At 34.8% G+C, this 18,205-nt stretch overlaps 2 protein-coding genes across 2 annotated transcripts; both read left to right on the forward strand.

Annotated features, from left to right (window-relative positions):
• The first annotated feature begins 7,116 nt into the window (after positions 1-7,116).
• Positions 7,117-7,512, forward strand: LOC137747265 (uncharacterized). The gene has a single exon (XM_068487381.2). It carries the CDS (start codon positions 7,117-7,119, stop codon positions 7,510-7,512), a length of 396 nt encoding a protein of 131 aa, XP_068343482.2.
• Positions 7,513-14,973: 7,461 nt separating this feature from the next.
• On the forward strand, positions 14,974-15,684 carry LOC148690843 (uncharacterized). Its single transcript, XM_088685023.1, has 2 exons — positions 14,974-15,270; positions 15,397-15,684. Exons 1-2 carry the CDS (start codon positions 14,974-14,976, stop codon positions 15,682-15,684), a joined length of 585 nt encoding a protein of 194 aa, XP_088541149.1.
• Positions 15,685-18,205: the final 2,521 nt, after the last annotated feature.

The following is an 18,205-nucleotide window of genomic DNA, read 5'->3' on the forward strand; positions in this document are numbered from 1 at the left end:
GGAATCCCCACAGAGAACTGGAGAAGGTGGGAGGTGGGACCAGTGGATCGGATAAAGTCAAGTCGACTGGACGTGATTTGGATGGTGATCAGATCAAACGGCACTCAGGTAACATAACTGTTGATGTATTAACACGTTGCCAGGATGGACTAAAGTCCGTATGCGTTATAGCAAATATACAATCATTCATGTATATAGTTTGACGAAGTAGACGTATGTTTTTATTTAAGTTTGAATATTTATTTTGGTAATATTAAAATAGTTTTTTTGTTGGAGGATGAAGGATAAGATATGGGTCAATTTTGAAAAAGAAACATAAAGAAACAAAAATATTTCAAATTATGGAAAAGAAGAATTAGAGAGAATATTTCATGCAATCGATGTGGCGACAGAGAGATAGGAAATAATATTTTGACGTCAGAATTTGGTGTATAATGTGTCGATTTTGAAGAGAACCGTGAGCACAACAAGACTCATGCCAGCTAAACTATGAGCTGGTCGTTTTAAAGGTAAAAAAACGATCGTTTAGCCTTCTAAAACAACCTTTTAATTTCTGTAATAAAAATAAGACTTTTTGTTTGTCATCCAATTAATATAATTTTACTTTCATCTTAATTTCTTAATGCTTTGGAATTATCCCAAGGTGTTGTAAACGGCTTATTTAAGTCGTGGTTGTTTTCCATTGCATAAAATAATACTTAATCAAATTATCCTATTGAATTTCTCTCTAAACTAGTGAACTCCATAATCTTGTCCTTTAAGAAATTACGCTTGTGATCCTTATTGGCTTTGTGCTGCATCATCAAAGTATATTAAAGTAGTTTAGATGTTTCATTGTGAACAAAATATAAGTTTATGCAAAAAGGAAGAGTTTCATAAGTAGGATCATCAAATTCGGTTTCATTGCTGCCGTCACCATATAATTTGTGATACTTATGTAGCATGAGATTGATCAAATTAAACTTATTTAAGAACAAAGAAATATTCAGTATGATTGTCACATTGTACCAACATATATAAAGGATAGAGACCACAAGCAATTAGGAGGGGCACAATAGAAGAGTGGGGTTGTTTTGTGTGTGTGGGCGGACTAGCAATCTGATCCATATGCCCAGACTTAAGTTTTTCCCTGAAAAGCACATATAATGTGCAATACTCACGACAGCCATCAAATTTGTTTATTGAAAAATAGTATATGCTTCGTTTGGAATTGCTTTTAAAATAACTTAAAACGCTTTAGAGAAAATAATTTTAGATTCTAAAAACACTTAATGTGCTTCATACAAGAAGCATCAGTTATTGCTTCTAATATGAAGCATTGCAAATACTTTGCATTTTTACTAAAGATTGGTTCTAAAAATATTTTCATCTAAAAACTTTGAATTATTTTAAAAGTACTTAAACGAGCACATAATTATATGGACCCAATTAGGACTTAAGAAAAAAAAAAAAAAAACTCCAGCAGTCAAATTTGGGTTCGCGGATTAGGATAACAAATTTTATTTTTACATGCGTGAACACATTCTTGGAAACGTGGCACCTCCCACATGGAATAAAGCATTTCTATCTCCTACGCATGACAAATTAATTATAAAATAAAAAATATATTTCGTGAATCAGACGAGTTGTTACAGATTATCATATCTAAAGATTAGATTCCTCTCTAAAAAGCCAGGAAGAATGCAATTTCACCAAAACGAACTTTAATGGCCATAAAAGACTTTGAAAAGGGGAATTTGATTGCACTAAATCGAGAGAGCTTAGTGATTAAGATTGTTAATTAAGTTTCATATTAGTTGGAATATGTTTGTTTAGTAAAGAAAGCGATTTGGTAGAGCTACTTACATCAGGAAATTGCCACGTTTTGATCCCTTTGCGTGTTCAAATATTAATCAAATCTAATACGACCAAGTTTTATATCAGATTTGTACCGACAATTCATCAACGCAGAAAGAAGCACCACTAAAAGTTGGAGGAGGACACGACAGTGAAGGAAAAGAAAAAGGGAGTGGTTGTCATAATACCATTTCTATATATGTACTTAAGAAAGAATCATCAATCATCCAAAAATGTTGTATCACTAAGAGGGATTGCCGGAGCGATGCTCGAATTTAAATTTTTGGTCTAGCTAAAAGAACGATTTTTACAAACTCAATCAATCCTTGTTCACGGCCACATATGACTTAAAACGATATGTAAAGCCATTTTGATTTGGATGCAACTCTAGAGTTAAATGTAGCTATCCACATTTAAAAGAAACAACAGTTATATTTTAACTCTAGAATTGACTTAATCTCTCTCTAATGCATAAGTCATAAAAGTTAAAAGTCAAATTTAACTTCGTATGCATGAGAAATATTATACCTACCGTCTATTGCACCATATTTAGAGTTAATTATGAGTTTATAACTTTTAAATTTGTGCTTAGAGATAAGCTAAGCATCTTCTTTTTATTCTAATCTTTATGTATTTAAGAAAGCAAGCTTTCTCACAGTTTTATATTTCTAATCTTTAATTATGTGCAAAATGATCGATACAAGGTGATCACGATGAGCCAACTTTTTTGTTTTCCACGTAGCCAAACCTTATGTTATGCATACATTAATCATAATTACATGATAATAAGATAACCGATTAAACACAGCTCTTATATCTTCCAACTAATAGCGAATGATCATTCAGTATAGTTGTGAAGCATATATCTATACGTGATCTTATTATGCAATCACTAATAAACCATACGTATTATATTATCGTTTTACACTAACGAGACTTGAGTTTTATTCTCTTGATGCCGCCCTTATATTTGTAATTAATGGTTCAAATTAAAGTATTAAATCTACAATTATTTCATCTCTATCTTTTAACATCAAATTAAAAAGAAAATGATCATTTATTTCTTAATCACCTGATAACCGGAGAACAATTTTCAATAAGTTTCAATCCAAAAATGGCTTGGACTTTTTGTTTTCAGATATTCTTATGCTTTGGGGCCCAAATTTCTTAGCTTTAGTGGAATGGGCCTGGAAACAAAATTTTAAGTAGGGGAATAAAGTCCATTCTACATAGAAGAAGATAAAAAAAAAAGGATCAATTAAGCCCAAGCAGGCCCGAAATCGACAAGCGCTCAGGCTTGTGAAAACAGTCCCTCTTGTCTTGATTATGTTGTTAAATTGTGGATCCCTCGTATCTTCGGGTGCAAATGCTAAATATGTTGAAAGTAAACATCGATTAAGTACATGTACTTAATAGAGAAATTTATAAAAGTGCTTGTCATACTGACATAGAAATCTTGCTTTGAGATCTCACGTAGACAAAGTTATGAATGCGATTGTTTTATAGAGAAAGTTTTGAATGTGGACGTTACTCGTGACATAGAAATCTTGTTTTTGAGATGATTTGTAGAGAAAGTTATGAATGTGATCATCATACCAACAAAATAAATTTTGCTTTGGGAGGACTTATAGAGAAAGTTATGAATGTGGTCAGTAAAAAGAAAGTTATAAATGTGATCGTCACACTGATATAGAAATCTTACATTATGATGACTAATTGAGAAAGTTATGAATGTGACCGTCACATCACTAGAGAAATCTTGCTTTGGGATGACGTATAGATAAGATTATGAATGTGGCCATTTTATAGCCAAACTTATGAGTCTAGTTATCACATCGACAGAGAAACGTTATTTCGATATGACTTATAAAGAAGAATGTTATGAATGCGACCGCTACACCGATAAGGAGAAAAAACGTAACCCTGATTTTGTGAGGAAATCAAAGGGACTGTTTGTACATGGTTTTTCTCATTTTATGCTTATCCAGCCATACAAAACAATTGAAAACTATATATATATATATATATATATATATATATATATATATATTGGTTTTCAAGTTTTCCACACAAAGAATCACATTCAAGTTCTCTAGATCTCTTCTCTCTCTCATGGGTACCATCTCCAACCCTAATATAAGAACAAGCAGCTATGCAATCGATATGTACTTTGATTTGGACGAAGCCCCGACGCTGCCACCTAAAGATCATATATGCTACCGTGGGAATAACTATAATATTGCAACGTCGACGGCAAACACTTCGGCAGCCAACATGCCGACTGCGGTGGGTGCAGAAGTTAATGAAGGTGGAATTTGCCCAATTTGTGCTGAAGGTTTTCATCACGGATATTCCTCGAACCAAAATCTCTCAGTACGTGTCAAGAGACGTTCCGAACTGAGTCAAATTATGAGCTTGACGTTTTAGATGTCATTTTATTATGTCATAAAATTATCTTGAATGAGAATATATAGTACATGCACATAAAACAAACAAACTAAATTACCGCACCGCACAATAAAAGATCGAGAAAGGTGAGTATGAAGATAGAGTAAAGTTTGGAATATAGACAAAGATAATAAAATCCAACTTTATTTGTTTATTTCTTTCACTATAAATAAATGTTTTAATAATTTAAATTTGTCTAATTTTTATAAAGATGAATCACTCAGTACTACGGTCTGGGTATTCCTCTTCATTTGGAAATGAGAAGTTTTAGGTTTGAATTTCGTGGATAACGAATTTGATACCAAATTAGGTTGCCTATTGTGTGGCTTAGCCAAACTTCTCATTCTCTTAGTGTAAAAATATCGATGTACTAAAAAAAAAAAATTTGCAAGGATGATTTGTGGGTGATATCCTAAATGATAGACGGTTCCGATTGTCAATAATATTACGGAGTGTGCTCCACAAAACTATGTGTCAAAAGTTGTGTAAAAAATATGATGCCATGGATTGAACCCATATATATAATATGCTATTTATTATCCAATACACATAATTCTCTGTGTTGAAATTTATTTTCTTTGTTACAAAACAATAAATATGAATCACCTCAAACAAACCAAACAAATGTCTATGCTTTTGATCAATATAGTTGCAAGATTCTTTTTCAAAAGACAAATCATAGTTTTAAGAAGGTAGCACTACTATTAGGAGGTAAGCTATGGACCATGCCAATTCTTATACGCAATATTTTTCATGTTTTGACTTTTATTATTTAAATCATAAGTAAATCCAATAAATTATTCCTATTAAATTTATCAATTTGTAATTGTGAGAACTTATAAGCTTTGTTAATTTATTATAATTAAGTGTAAAATTATGTATTAAGTACAGAAAACTATGGTCCCCACAGTTGCATTATTATACATCAATTTCATGCTTTCTACCTCAACATCTGCGGTGGTTAACGTAGACATGATGGCATGTTCACGTAAGGGTAATTGAAATAAAGAAAGAGAATTGAGTTCCAATTACGGAATATACATATGTTTACTTAATATTAAGGAATAAAAAAAGTGGTGGAGCCCACACGAAATAAGGAATCCAATTCCTGAAATTGGAGGAACATGATTCCCTAGTTCTGTGAGGTATTTGAATGCCTTGAGGGTAAGGGAATTGGGAATGCATTTTTATTCCTATGATGCCCTTACTTGTTTCTTATTATCCCAACATTGCCCTTCATTTGACACTCATTATGTCATTTTTAATAAATAAATAAAACCTATTTATATACTTTTATATAGATAGTTTTATTATATAAATTTAATTAAGAATTTAATTTAATTAATTAGTATGAAAATAATTTATTTATGTAAGAGCAATTTAGTCATGAACTTAGTTTTCATTTCAATTGAAGTGAATTAGTAAACAACTTATATGGACTCAACATCATTCTTGCCATCTTTTAATAAATAAATAAAACCTATTTATATATGCTTATATAGATGAATTTTATTATATAAATTTAATTAAGAATTTAATTTAATTAATTAGTATGAAAATAGTTTATTTATGTAAGGGCAACATAGTATTCAACCTAGTTTTCATTCCGATTGAAGTGAATTAGTAAACAACTTATATGGGCTCAACATCGTTCCTACTCCGATTCCAGACAGTTTTAGTAAACAACTTCAAAAGGAATCTGATTCTGATTCCACCTCATTTCAATTCCTCCTCAATCCAATTCCCCCTCAATCCAATTCCTCTCAATTTGATTACGAATTAGTAAATGCGCCAAAAGATTTTAAAGTCAAATTTGTATCCCAATCCGCATCCTTGCTAGTAGACGAGTCAAAGTCTCATGCCCTACATGCATTATTAACTAGCTACGCTTCCCACCCACGAGATATTATAGCGTAGTACTGAAACACAATTAAGTTGTATAACTAGTTCATTCATGTTTTGAGCATGTTGATTCATCGGATTGTGATATCCTAAAGTATAATTTTTCCCTTGCAAACCTAAGTTTAGTCAAGTTGTCTAGAACAATATAGTGCATCATTTGTATCCAAGTTTAAATCAATAGTTTAGATGAATTTAGTGTAATAATCGTATCATTCATTTTCCTAAAAGAAAACGCATAATCTGATCCCTCATCCATATTATAACATATTGTATATCCACATGACAGTATTTTGTATCATTATCACCCAGTAACTTTCAGGTATTGTATGTAATGTCCAAAACAATACTTGGCAATTCAAAATTGTCTTCAAATTAAAGTACGTACAATACTACATCTATGTATATATAATAAGGAAAATTAATGAAAATGACTTAAAAACTTTGAGTTTTAACGATAAGGACAAAATAAAAGGTAAAGTGAATAATATCAGGATTGACTTTTTAGTGTAAAAATGTGATTTTTCGTTAAAATGAATAGTACTGAGAGCTTTTCATTAAAGTTTCCATAATAATATGTATTTGACCAGCTCAATCCAATTGGGCGTGACAACAACAGCATAATAATTAATATAGATTATCATAAGTCCATTTTGCACATCAATTAAACAATTGACCTATGATTTTAGAAGCAGCCCAATCGGCAATTTGTTAGCTAGACAGGCATAGTTCATACACTTTCTTCCAAATAATAGTCAATTAATTCTTGAATCAAGCAATCAAGTTTGTACCAACTTGCACTCTTTAAAAAATTAAGGCTTCCTGATCCTTCTATATATAGATTTAACATCTTCTTCCTCCTGCTCCTCACTAAATTTAGATATCTTTTTTCATCCGAGTCCAAGGCCAAAAAAACAAACCCTAAAACTTTCCATGGCAACTGAATTTTCAGGTCAACTGATCAACACCATATCAAATTACCATATCGACCTCGATGAATTTGATCTAGATGAAGCTTTAACTTTGTCTTTTGAAGAGAATTCCAATTCTATCCACTGCAATAACAACAGTATCATTGCAACATCAAATTCAAGCTGCAGCTCGTTGATGGTTGATTGCATGCCGAGTCCTGTTACTGCAGTCGACGATGTTTGTGCGGTTTGCATGGAAGGGATGCAATCAGGTGGTGATCAGCAGGATCACAGTATTACTGGTAAACAGGTCCCATGTGGCCATGTATATCATGCCACGTGTATCTCCTCCTGGCTCATCGTCTGCAACTCTTGTCCTCTCTGCCGCTCCACCATGACCCCCGCCGTCGAAAAGTGACTTTGCAGTTTTCTCCATCCCACAACATTAAGTATAATTAATTAGTTTAATTTCTGCTGTTTGTTTATGTAATTTGTAGATTCGGTTTGGAGCAACAAAATTAATTTGTAGTAGTCTTTCCTAGATGAGAGAAAAGATGAGAGAAAATTGATTAAAGTGGTTTGGACACGTGAATTAAAGACATACAGATACTTTGTTTAGAGGATGTGGTGGAGGCTCATGATAAAATGAGTTGAGGAAGATCTAAGAAGACTTGAAAAGAGATCTTAAGAAAATATATGGATTAGTACTTGAATCTTATAGAAGGTATGTCACATAATCGAGCGTAGTGACCTTTTAGGATTCATACGACTAACCCCAATTAATAGGTAAAGCTTGATTGTTGATGTTGTAGTAGTCTTTACAAGATATTAATTAATGTAAAATAATCTTTGATATTTTCATGTATATGTATGCTGTTTCGACTTCTTCCTATTACAAACAAACATGTATGGCCCTTATTTTATTTTTCTTTTACGAAGAAAACAATTTTTTTGTTGCTGATTAAACAGAAAGTTGACAATTTGTATAATCAAGTGGTGACCTTTTCGTAATTAACTTAGCAAGTCATTCAGCTAGTGTGACAGTCGCATATGATCATTCTGCAAATTGTCACATTGTGTTAGCGATTAGCACATTCATGTCATAAAACAAATGTCTATATATTATAGGAAGGGAGGAGAGTTCAAACTCGAGATGCAGTTGATTAAAGAAGAAGGTCTTAACTACCAAAACAATCTAGCATTCACATTAGTACAAACTTTTGAATTTGCTAAAAATGTGTTAAGCTTCAATTCCTCTTTAGTTTTGTCTCATAACTCAATTAACAAAGTTCCAATTATTTACATATTTTAATGTGAATGTAGCTCTTTGTTGATATAGAACTTGTTTGGAAGTACTTTTAAAATGATCGAAAACACTTTTAGAGAAAATATTTTTGGGTTCCAAAAGCACTTGAAGTATTTTTTGCAAGAAGCACTAATTATATGCTTTTTACAGGAAACACTTCAAGTGCTTTTACATGATTCACTTGTATTTTTATTAAAGATTGATTCCAAAAACATTTTCATTGGTTTCGATCATTTAAAAATATTTCCAAACGAATTCATATATTACTCTAAAAGTTGGTCATATGCTTTGTTTGTCATGTAGCTCTTTTTAGATATTTCTTTATATGCTTTGAACATCATGGAATTAACAGAAGACCAAAATGGAAGTGCAAAGGGCATTGCTCTAATTTTTCCATGTTAATACTATGTCCTTGAAATATCAACAATGTCATATACTTATATGACACATATCAAATTTTCTTCAATAATCGAGATTACTCAGTAGTGCAAAAAATAGATGATTAAAATCAAATTGAAGAAATACTATTTTTACTTCCTTGTCAATTTATGAATATAAAACCAGACTACCAAATAAATCTTACTATCGAAGACTTACTCGACACATAAATAATATCTTATAATAACGCAACAATAATCACGATTAATGTGACAACTCATTCCAAATTTTACATTTTTATGTTATTTTAAAAGCGTGAATTTACGAAAATGCCATAGAGGCAAAGATTTTGACTTATGTTGACCATCGTCTAGAGAGACGTATGACTTATTATTTTAACATATTCTCGTAGTACTCGTGGATGTGAACGCATAGGCGAAAGCCGTTTGCGAGTTCGGATTATAACGGTATAGTTATGAATATTTGAAAATGTCTATTTAAAGTTTAATTATAAATTATTTGAATTCCCACCTTATGGGAAAGTGACCAATCTGATTTTAGGCACAAATAGGAAGAAACCAATTAAATTAAAGGGAGAGGATGAGACCCAATCAGAAAAAAAAAAAAAAAAAAAAGAAAAGGAAAAAGGAAAACTCCCAGCTTTCCCGTGGGTTTTTCCACTCGCGACCACCTATTTTCCAAGGTCGATTCCGGCCAACTCCGGTGGAGTTTTTTGACGCCACCACCACCATCTTGAAGCTCTCATTCCCCTCTACAAACCCCACCCAAGAACCACCTTGATTAACCATGGTATGTGGCGGTTTGAGGCCACGAAAGTCGACGAAAATCAACGGTGCTCCGGCCACTCTTTTTGATTTTCCGGCAAATCGGCAAAGTGATGGCCGATGCCACCACTTGGGCTTTGTAGCCCATCATCCCAGGAGCAAAACCCAACCAACCTTGACCCCGTTGGACCACTGTAGAAGACGAATCGACACCGGGAAGTTTTAGGCACCCGCCGGCTTTGTGGGAAAAATTGACCATCTTCCGTCCACTTTTGGACTTTGTGGCAGGTATGAAAGTTGCTCCACTCACTGAGATCTTTATTTCTGTGAAGTTTTAGAATTTTTGGAAATAGTTGGATTTTCCGGCGAGTCGGGACGGCCGACCGCCACCCGCGGCGGCACGTGCGGCGGCGCGTGGCCAGTGAGCCGCCAATGCTATTTTTAGGCTACGTCGAATGTCTTGAATTCAGTTTTGTCATTTGAATGATGTAGGTTGATCATTGGAACCTAAATTCGTTACGATACGTTACTTGATAAAAATGTGAATCGACGATCCGACTGTTGGATCGTCACCAAAATTGGATACATTATAATACGTAATATTTAAAGATCATAGGAATTTATGGATCGAGAATCCGACTTACAGATCTTCCTGAATTGGATTTGTAAGTTAGTAAAATAAATGTTCACGATCACTTGTTTTAGGCAATTGACGGAGATCTGACCGTTGGATCGTAATGAAATTTTAATATGTTATTCTAGAAGCATATTGTGGATCGTTGGGAGTTGCGGATTGGAAATCTAATTTGTGGATCTTCCGGGTCAAGTTATACAGGGTTGTAGACCCTACCGTCGATCTTTGATCGACTGTTGACTTGTGGTCAATGGGTCTCAAACTATTTTAGAATGCCATTGAGGTTGTGTTTTATGTGAATTACGTATTCTACGGATAAGAGTTCTGAGATGTGATTTGATAATTGGTCACATGAACCAATCATTCAAGACGCCTCGATGCGTGCGCTAGAGAATCATAGTGTGGACTCCAGGTGAGTGGATTTTTTCCTTTTTATCGTACATATTATTGAGAGTTTTATCCACACTTTTAAATTGATTAGGTATATTACCTTCATATAATTATTGTGAATGCTTGAAGTACCTATATGAACTCCGAATGACTTGATCCCTGTTTAGGGTACGTAGGCAGTCTAACGAGACGTTAGATGCAACCATAATATATTTGAGACAAAAGCCTTATTTGGGAAATTGAGTAATGCGAAGGAAATTGGTAAAGGCAAGTTTTAGTTTTGTGAATTAGTTAGTTAAATTAGTGTTAATTGGGTTGTCATGGATAATTATCCATAAAAATAAGTAGTTCGGGAGTAGGGCGTTATTGATTGTACACTTCACACCGTATTGTTTATAATTGAAAATGCTACGACATGGTTGAGTATTAGATTGCATCATGGTATATTCATATGTATATTACTTGCATATAATTATTGGGAATGCTTTCAAGTGCAAAGGTGAACGCAGAACACCCAGGTAAGTTCAGGTGAGTTTATGATATTAGTTGAATCGATTGTGTTATAGCATGACTACAGTTATGTGTTAGGCAACATCGATATTGTCGTACTAGTTGCCATGAGTTGCACATGTTATATTGAGATGCATTGAGAACTCATAAACCTGCACCCCGGTGTTAGTGCTCCCATCCGTGGCCAGGGCATAGTCCTTCACGTGATGTTCACCTCCCGCACCTTACGCTCACCTTGGATCCAAGGTAGGTGCACAATCTTGTTGTACAGACCACTTTAGGTGGTTCCGACTCGTAGATGACCTGCGATTATTCGCACAGTTTTCACGTGATCGTAGCACTTGAGCGTATTTATTTACACCCAGTCCTGTCGTATAGACCACTTTAGGTGGTTTCGACTCGTGTGCATGTATACTTATTGAGCTATTGGCTAGCCATGATTGATGAGATATGGATAAGTCGTATATGTCACTATAGGTGACTCTGACTTATATGCTAGCCATGATTGATGAGATATGGATAAGTCGTATAGGTCACAATAGGTGAGTCCAACTTATATGCTTTCCATGATTGATGAGATATGGATAAGTCGTACAGGTCACTATAGGTGACTCCGACTTATATGCTAACCATGATTGATGAGATATGGATAAGTCGTACAGGTCACAAGAGGTGACTCCGACTTATATGCTAGCCATGATTGATGAGATATGGATAAGTCGTACATGTCACTATAAGTGACTCCGACTTATATGCTAGCCATGATTGATGAGATATGGATAAGTTGTACATGTCATTTTAGATGACTCTGACTGATATATCATTTTGTATTGATTAAGTTCACTTGGCCTACTTATTAATGTATGGTGGAGTTGATGGCAAACCGTGGTTTTGGTCATTTCTGAGTATGATTTGGATATATGTATATATGTTGTACTGTCTTATAGAAAACGATAAGGGAATTACAGTGAGGGGTTATTACTGTTAGAAAGGTAATAGTTTTGGGAAGTTTGGTTTTACTGCTTACTCACATTTTCTGTTTTGTACCCTTTCAAGTTTTAACTGCTGAGTTCGTATCGACGAGGATATATAGCTAATCTTAGTATTGGTGGCTACTTTTAAGGGTATGATTCTTACCCACACTACTGTATCTTACTTATGCTCAGACATCGCGTGTGAAATGGGTTCGCTCTCACTCGTAGCGCACTCTGGTATTTAGACATTTTTAGATTCAAATTTATTCACTTTTTATATACTATCATAGTTTATGGCTTCGTCACCTTCCAAGTGTCAGCCAATACAGCTCGATTTAGGGTCTTAGTGGACATTTCGGGTCGGAGTGTGTCAATTAACCTTGATTGGCTAACCGTGTGTTCAAAACCAAAGATATTATTGAAAGGTCAAATTTAATTAATCTGTACCCCACCACTCTAACATTTTGTGATAAAATCAAAAGAATTTGTTAATAAAAAGTAGTAAACGCTGGTTTGCGTAGATTTTTTTTTAACAAAAATTATTGTCAACTTTTTAAAACTAACGAGAAAATAATTAGAATAAAAACATAAAGAACAGGTTATGAAACTAATCTTCTTAAACTGATGAGTCAGTACACAAGAACCAGCTTCTCATACCCTTCTCCGGAGATGGCTGCTTCCATGACTAGGTCCGGGCTAATTTCCCCGCCATTGTCCAGCACAAACTTGATCATGTTGTCGGAGAAGCCATCCAACAAGGTGCTCCCTAATTTTGTAGAAGGCATCACCCACTTCCTCGGACTGGCCAGCTCCCTCAAATCCCAAAACACCAGGTGTGGCACTGCATTCTCTTATCCTTTCTCCTTGAACTTTCTTTGTATTTCCCCATATATAGTCTCCCAGCAACTATCATCATCCGTGTCAAATCCACCTGTCTATAAATCTGCTCGTAAATACTGTGAAAAATGTTTGTAGGCAGTGAAGTTTGCGTAGAGTTATCTTTCCATTTTTTTAGGGAAGAAAATCCCAACAAAAACATTATCAGAATTGTTTTTCAGTCATTATAGAAAGTAAACTTACTGGAATATAAATGTAGAAAATAGTATGACAAAAAAATGTAGAAAAATAATTTGACAGCGGCGCTAGGACACTTTTCATTTCCCATTTGGGGCCACAGTCATTACCTCTAGATCACCACTACCTTACAAAAAGGGAACATGGGCCGAGTAAGATACAGCAATTGTTGGATCACTTCTGTGAAAAATCTGCCGAAAGAAGAAAATGTGACTAAAAAAGAAAATCAAAATCACTTTTGAGCATAACACGAAAGATTCATGATTTGGTATAGAAAATGAACGATCAAGAATAAATTTTAAAATATTATTTTTACTCGTCCATTGAAAGATAAAAAACCAAACTACCAATTAAAAAGATAAAAAAAACAAACTACCAAGTAATATGGATTATTGAAGACTAAACCAACGCATAAATAATAGGGAAATTTTATTTAAACTCATATAACATCTTTATACACCCAACTTAAACTTTAAATGTGAATTACTTTATTTACCTTATTACATAATTATCATCAAGTACAATATGAAACTAACAATAAAACTAAAATTAATCAATGAATCCACACTCAATATTAAACCCTAGCATCATGCAACGTTTATCCTATGTTCATTACAGCTAAACTCTAAGAGCTCTCATAGAGAAAAATAAGTTTTTTATTTTTTTTATTTTTTTATTTTATATATCAATGGAGGGTTTTTGAATCCTCCAACTAAGACATGAATTGATTTATGCAAATAACTTTTAGTTTGATTTCAATTTTTTTAGAGCTGAAAAGATGAGTTTTTGTGTTCAATTCACGGGCATGAATGCTGGAAGTTGACAAGATACGTTTTTGGGTTTCGCATTGTTTATGGTGGCGAAGCCTCCCTTGCCAAATTGGTTTCCTCGAAGGTTTAGGCAAATTTTATAATTTCACATCTCTCTCATCCTCTCATGCAATTTGGTCCCCTGCCAATTTGGTTTCCTCGAAGTTTTAGGCCCATACTACTTGCCTCATCTCTTTCTTTCAGTTTTGACAAATATTAGAAGGGGAATATTATTAATTTTTTCTTCCTGTTTTCTTGTTTATTTTACTAAATATGGAGAAGTATACAAAGGAGTAGCAATGGTATTGAGTAGATAAGGATGGAGGCTGAAGGATTTTCACCTTTTTAACCTAATATTCTTTCAATTTCGACAAAAAAAAAAAAAAAACACCTCTAATATTCTTTTTTGGATATATTTTTAAATAATTTGAAGTTTGTTTTAACTTTTTTGCCAGTGACACACATCTTGTCTTCTCATCAAACACAACAGTTCGTCAAGTTCATGCCATACAATTTGAAGGGGAAACAAAGAAAAATTATTATTCGTATATGGAAGATTAATACACAAGTAGAAACCTCACCAAATTATTCAACTTGTCCATAGAAATCAAACTCCAAAAAGCTTTCATTACCATATATAAACAAGTAGAAACTTTACCAAACTATTTAATTTGAGATTTTATTTTTTAAATGGGTGTAAAGATAAATTTACATATTGAATTAGGTTTGTGAGGATAATTTAAGTAATAAATTTGAGTTTAAAGAGATATTATTGGAAGAAACTTTACTTTTCCATGTTTCCTTCCATGTTTTTTGCTTCCATGTTTCATGCTTTGCTTTTTCTTTCTTTATGTTTTGCTTTCCTTTCTTCCGCTCATTTATATGAGCTTTCCTTGTAAGTTACACACATATACAAAAATAGACATTCAAAATTCAATATGGTATCAGAGCAGTGACCCTAACCGGCCTGTCTCTGTGGTGTTCTCTTGAGAGATTTGTGAGCTTCTTGTCCGTCAATCATGGCTGAAGAAAGCTTAGTAAATTTGGAAGGAGACGGCTTTCATGCTACTCCACCATCACCACACTCAGATATTGATATCAACCCAAATCAACGTCTTAGTTCTGTCTTGCTAAATGAGTTTAACTATCTTCCATGGGAGAGAGCAGTTTCTCTTGCTCTGGGAGGACGATCAAAGCTTGGTTATGTTAATGGTGTTATTCTAATGCCTGAGACTACCTCACCGGAGTATGATGCTTGGCTATGCAAAGACCAGTTGGTCATGTCATGGCTACTCAATTCCATGGATCGTAAGATTGTAGAAATTTTTAGCTATGCTGAATCCTCCATGACTCTTTGGAAAAATCTCAAGGAAATGTATGGAAATCAAAACAATGCGGCTAGAGTGTTTCAGTTAAAGAAGGACATTGCTGGTTTGCAACAGGAAGGGAAGCCATTTGTGCAACATCTTGGAAAGCTGACCACTATGTGGAACAAGCTGAATGTGTATCGACCACACACCATCGACGCTGCTGTGCTAACTAAAAGAGCCGAGGAAGACAAAATATTCCAACTCCTAGCAAGCCTGAACCCTGAATTCGAAGATCTTCGAAGCCATATCCTCATGAATCCCGACCTGCCTTCTTTTTCAAGTGTGTGCCACAATTCAAAGAGAAGAGGTTCGAAGGAAAGTCATGACCTTGGACATGAAGGCAAATATACCAGAAGCTAGGGCTTACTTCTCTAACCAAAAACTTGGTGAGGAGAGAGGCTACAAAGGAAAGAAAACTGGCTTAAAATGTAGCCATTGTGATGCTGGTGGGCACTCAAGAGACCGATGCTGGATTCTTCATCCAGAGTTAAAACCAAAGTTTCCTAGGGATAACAAAGGTGTCTCGAAAGGCTCGTACAACCCTTCTTACAAGGCAAATCATGTTGCCACAACTTCTTCTGATAGAGCACTGAAGTTCACCACTAATCCAGCTGCACTGATCAACGAGTTTGCTATGTTTCTTCACAAGAAACAAGGTCTTGGAGATAGTGAAGGACCACTAAATCAGTGTGACAACAATCAAACTGCACTACTAGGACAGTTTGCTGGCTTCCTGGCTGGAAATGAAGGCGTGGTACAAAGGGACATCCCAGGTATCTTACACTCCTTCTCAACTGCTCTCAGCATTGGTAATGTGCATGATTATTGGATTATAGATTCTGGAGCCACTGATCATATGACTAACAAGTCTACAAACTTGCATAAATTTGAAAAATTTTCTATTCCATCCCAAGTGTCAGTTGCCAATGGAAAAAATGCTATGGTTATGGGAAAAGGAAAAATACATTTGATCTCAAGTGATGTCGAGTCTGAGGCTCTTTATGTTCCCTCATTCCCTTTTCAACTTTTATCTGTTAGCAAGATCACAAACTCATTAAATTGTCTTGCCATTTTCTCTCCCAAAAATGTGATCTTTCAGGATGTAGTCACCAAGAAGACGATTGGTGAAGGATTTTTCTTAAATGGTCTCTACTATCTTTCCAAGCATATTCAAGTTCCCAAGGTTTTTCAAGTCACTTCAAGCTTAGCTCAAGAACAACAACTTTGGCACCAACGTCTAGCACATCCTTTTGAAAAAGTTCTATCCACCTTGTTCCCAAATATGTGCAAAGTTACAAGTCCTTGTGATGTTTGTCATTTTTCTAAGTTTACTAGATTACCATTTACTTCCTCTTTGTCTAGGGCTAGTAACCCTTTTGAAATTGTGCATTCCGATGTTTGGGGACCAACTATAGAGTCTTTTGATGGATACAAATATTTTGTAACTTTTGTGGATGATTTCACAAGGATTACTTGGTTGTATCTTTTGAAATTTAAAAGTGAAGTGATGGAAGTTTTTCAAGATTTTCATAGACTTGTGGCCACCCAATTTGCTTCAAAAATTCATATTTTACGATCAGATAACGGCACAGAATATATGTCTCATAACATGTCACACTACTTGAGCACGCATGGTATATTACACCAAACAAGCTGTGTTGGAACACCTCAACAAAATGGGGTGGCCGAGAGGAAGAATAGAGATCTACTTGAGAAGATTAGAGCTCTTATGTTTCACATGAATGTGCCTAAGAAGTTTTGGTCTCAAGGAGTCCTTACTGCGGCATATCTCATCAATAGATTGCCTAGTAAAGTGTTGAATTTTAAATCACCTTATGAGGTCTTGAAAAATAGAAAGATCAACTTTTCCCATTTGAGAGTGTTCGGGTGTACATGCTTTGTTCACATTCAAACTCAAAATCGTGACAAGCTAGACCCAAGGGCTGCCAAATGTGTCTTTCTAGGTTATTCATCTACCGAAAAAGGTTACAAGTGCTATAATTCAACAACTAGAAAAATGGTTGTTTCAAGGGATGTTAAATTTGAAGAACATGTTCCTTACTTCTCACAATCACTGGATTACTCTAGACAGGGGGAGCATTTGATGGACTTATTTCCTTTTCCATATCCAAACGGAGAAGATGCAACATGCACTCCTAGTGATCATGTGTCGGATGATGTTAACCTTCACTCGGTGGAACATCTTGAAGATGAAAACCCTTCCTCATCAGAGATTCACACTGCACCCTTCAGTGATCCTTCCAACCATGATGTTGTTCAAATACCTGTAGTTCAATCTCCTACAGTTCGTCGCAATCCTGCACGAGAGAGGAAACTTCCATCCAAGTTGCATGATTATGTGACCTACACTGCCAGGTATCCCGTGACTGATGTTATTGATTATAGCAAAGTTTCATCTTCTTTTGCTACATTCCTAAGTGCCATTAATGAAGCTCGAGAACCTCAAAGTTTTCAAGAAGCCAATCTTTACAGTGAGTGGAGAAATGCTATGGCAGAGGAGCTTCAAGCCCTCCATGAAAATAACACATGGACTATAGTGAAACTTCCAAAAGGAAAGAAGGCAATGGGGAGTCGTTGGGTGTACAAAACTAAGTTTCATTCAGATGGCACAATCGAAAGGAATAAGGCTCGCTTGGTTGCTCGAGGTTTTACACAAACCTATGGCGTCGATTATAAAGAGACATTTGCTCCGGTGGCAAAAATGAACACTGTTAGAGTATTGTTGTCGATTGCAATTAACAATGCATGACCTCTCTTTCAAATGGATGTTAAAAATGCTTTCCTGCATGGTGAACTTGAAGAAGAGGTTTACATGAAGCTACCCCCAGGTCATCCTCAATCAAACAATCCAGAAATGGTG

The sequence above is a fragment of the Pyrus communis genome, chromosome 15 (genome assembly GCF_041283825.1).
Source record: "Pyrus communis isolate YQ-2024b chromosome 15, ASM4128382v1, whole genome shotgun sequence".
In the NCBI taxonomy this organism is placed as follows: Eukaryota; Viridiplantae; Streptophyta; class Magnoliopsida; order Rosales; family Rosaceae; genus Pyrus; species Pyrus communis.

Coding starts and splice junctions, on each gene's coding strand:
- LOC137747265 (XM_068487381.2), top strand. CDS start 7,117: ATGGCAACTGAATTTTCAGGTCAACTGATCAACACCATATCAAATTAC.
- LOC148690843 (XM_088685023.1), top strand. CDS start 14,974: ATGGCTGAAGAAAGCTTAGTAAATTTGGAAGGAGACGGCTTTCATGCT. Junction 15,271..15,396: donor ATTCCATGGATCGTAAGATT/GTAGAAATTTTT, acceptor GGTTTGCAACAG/GAAGGGAAGCCATTTGTGCA.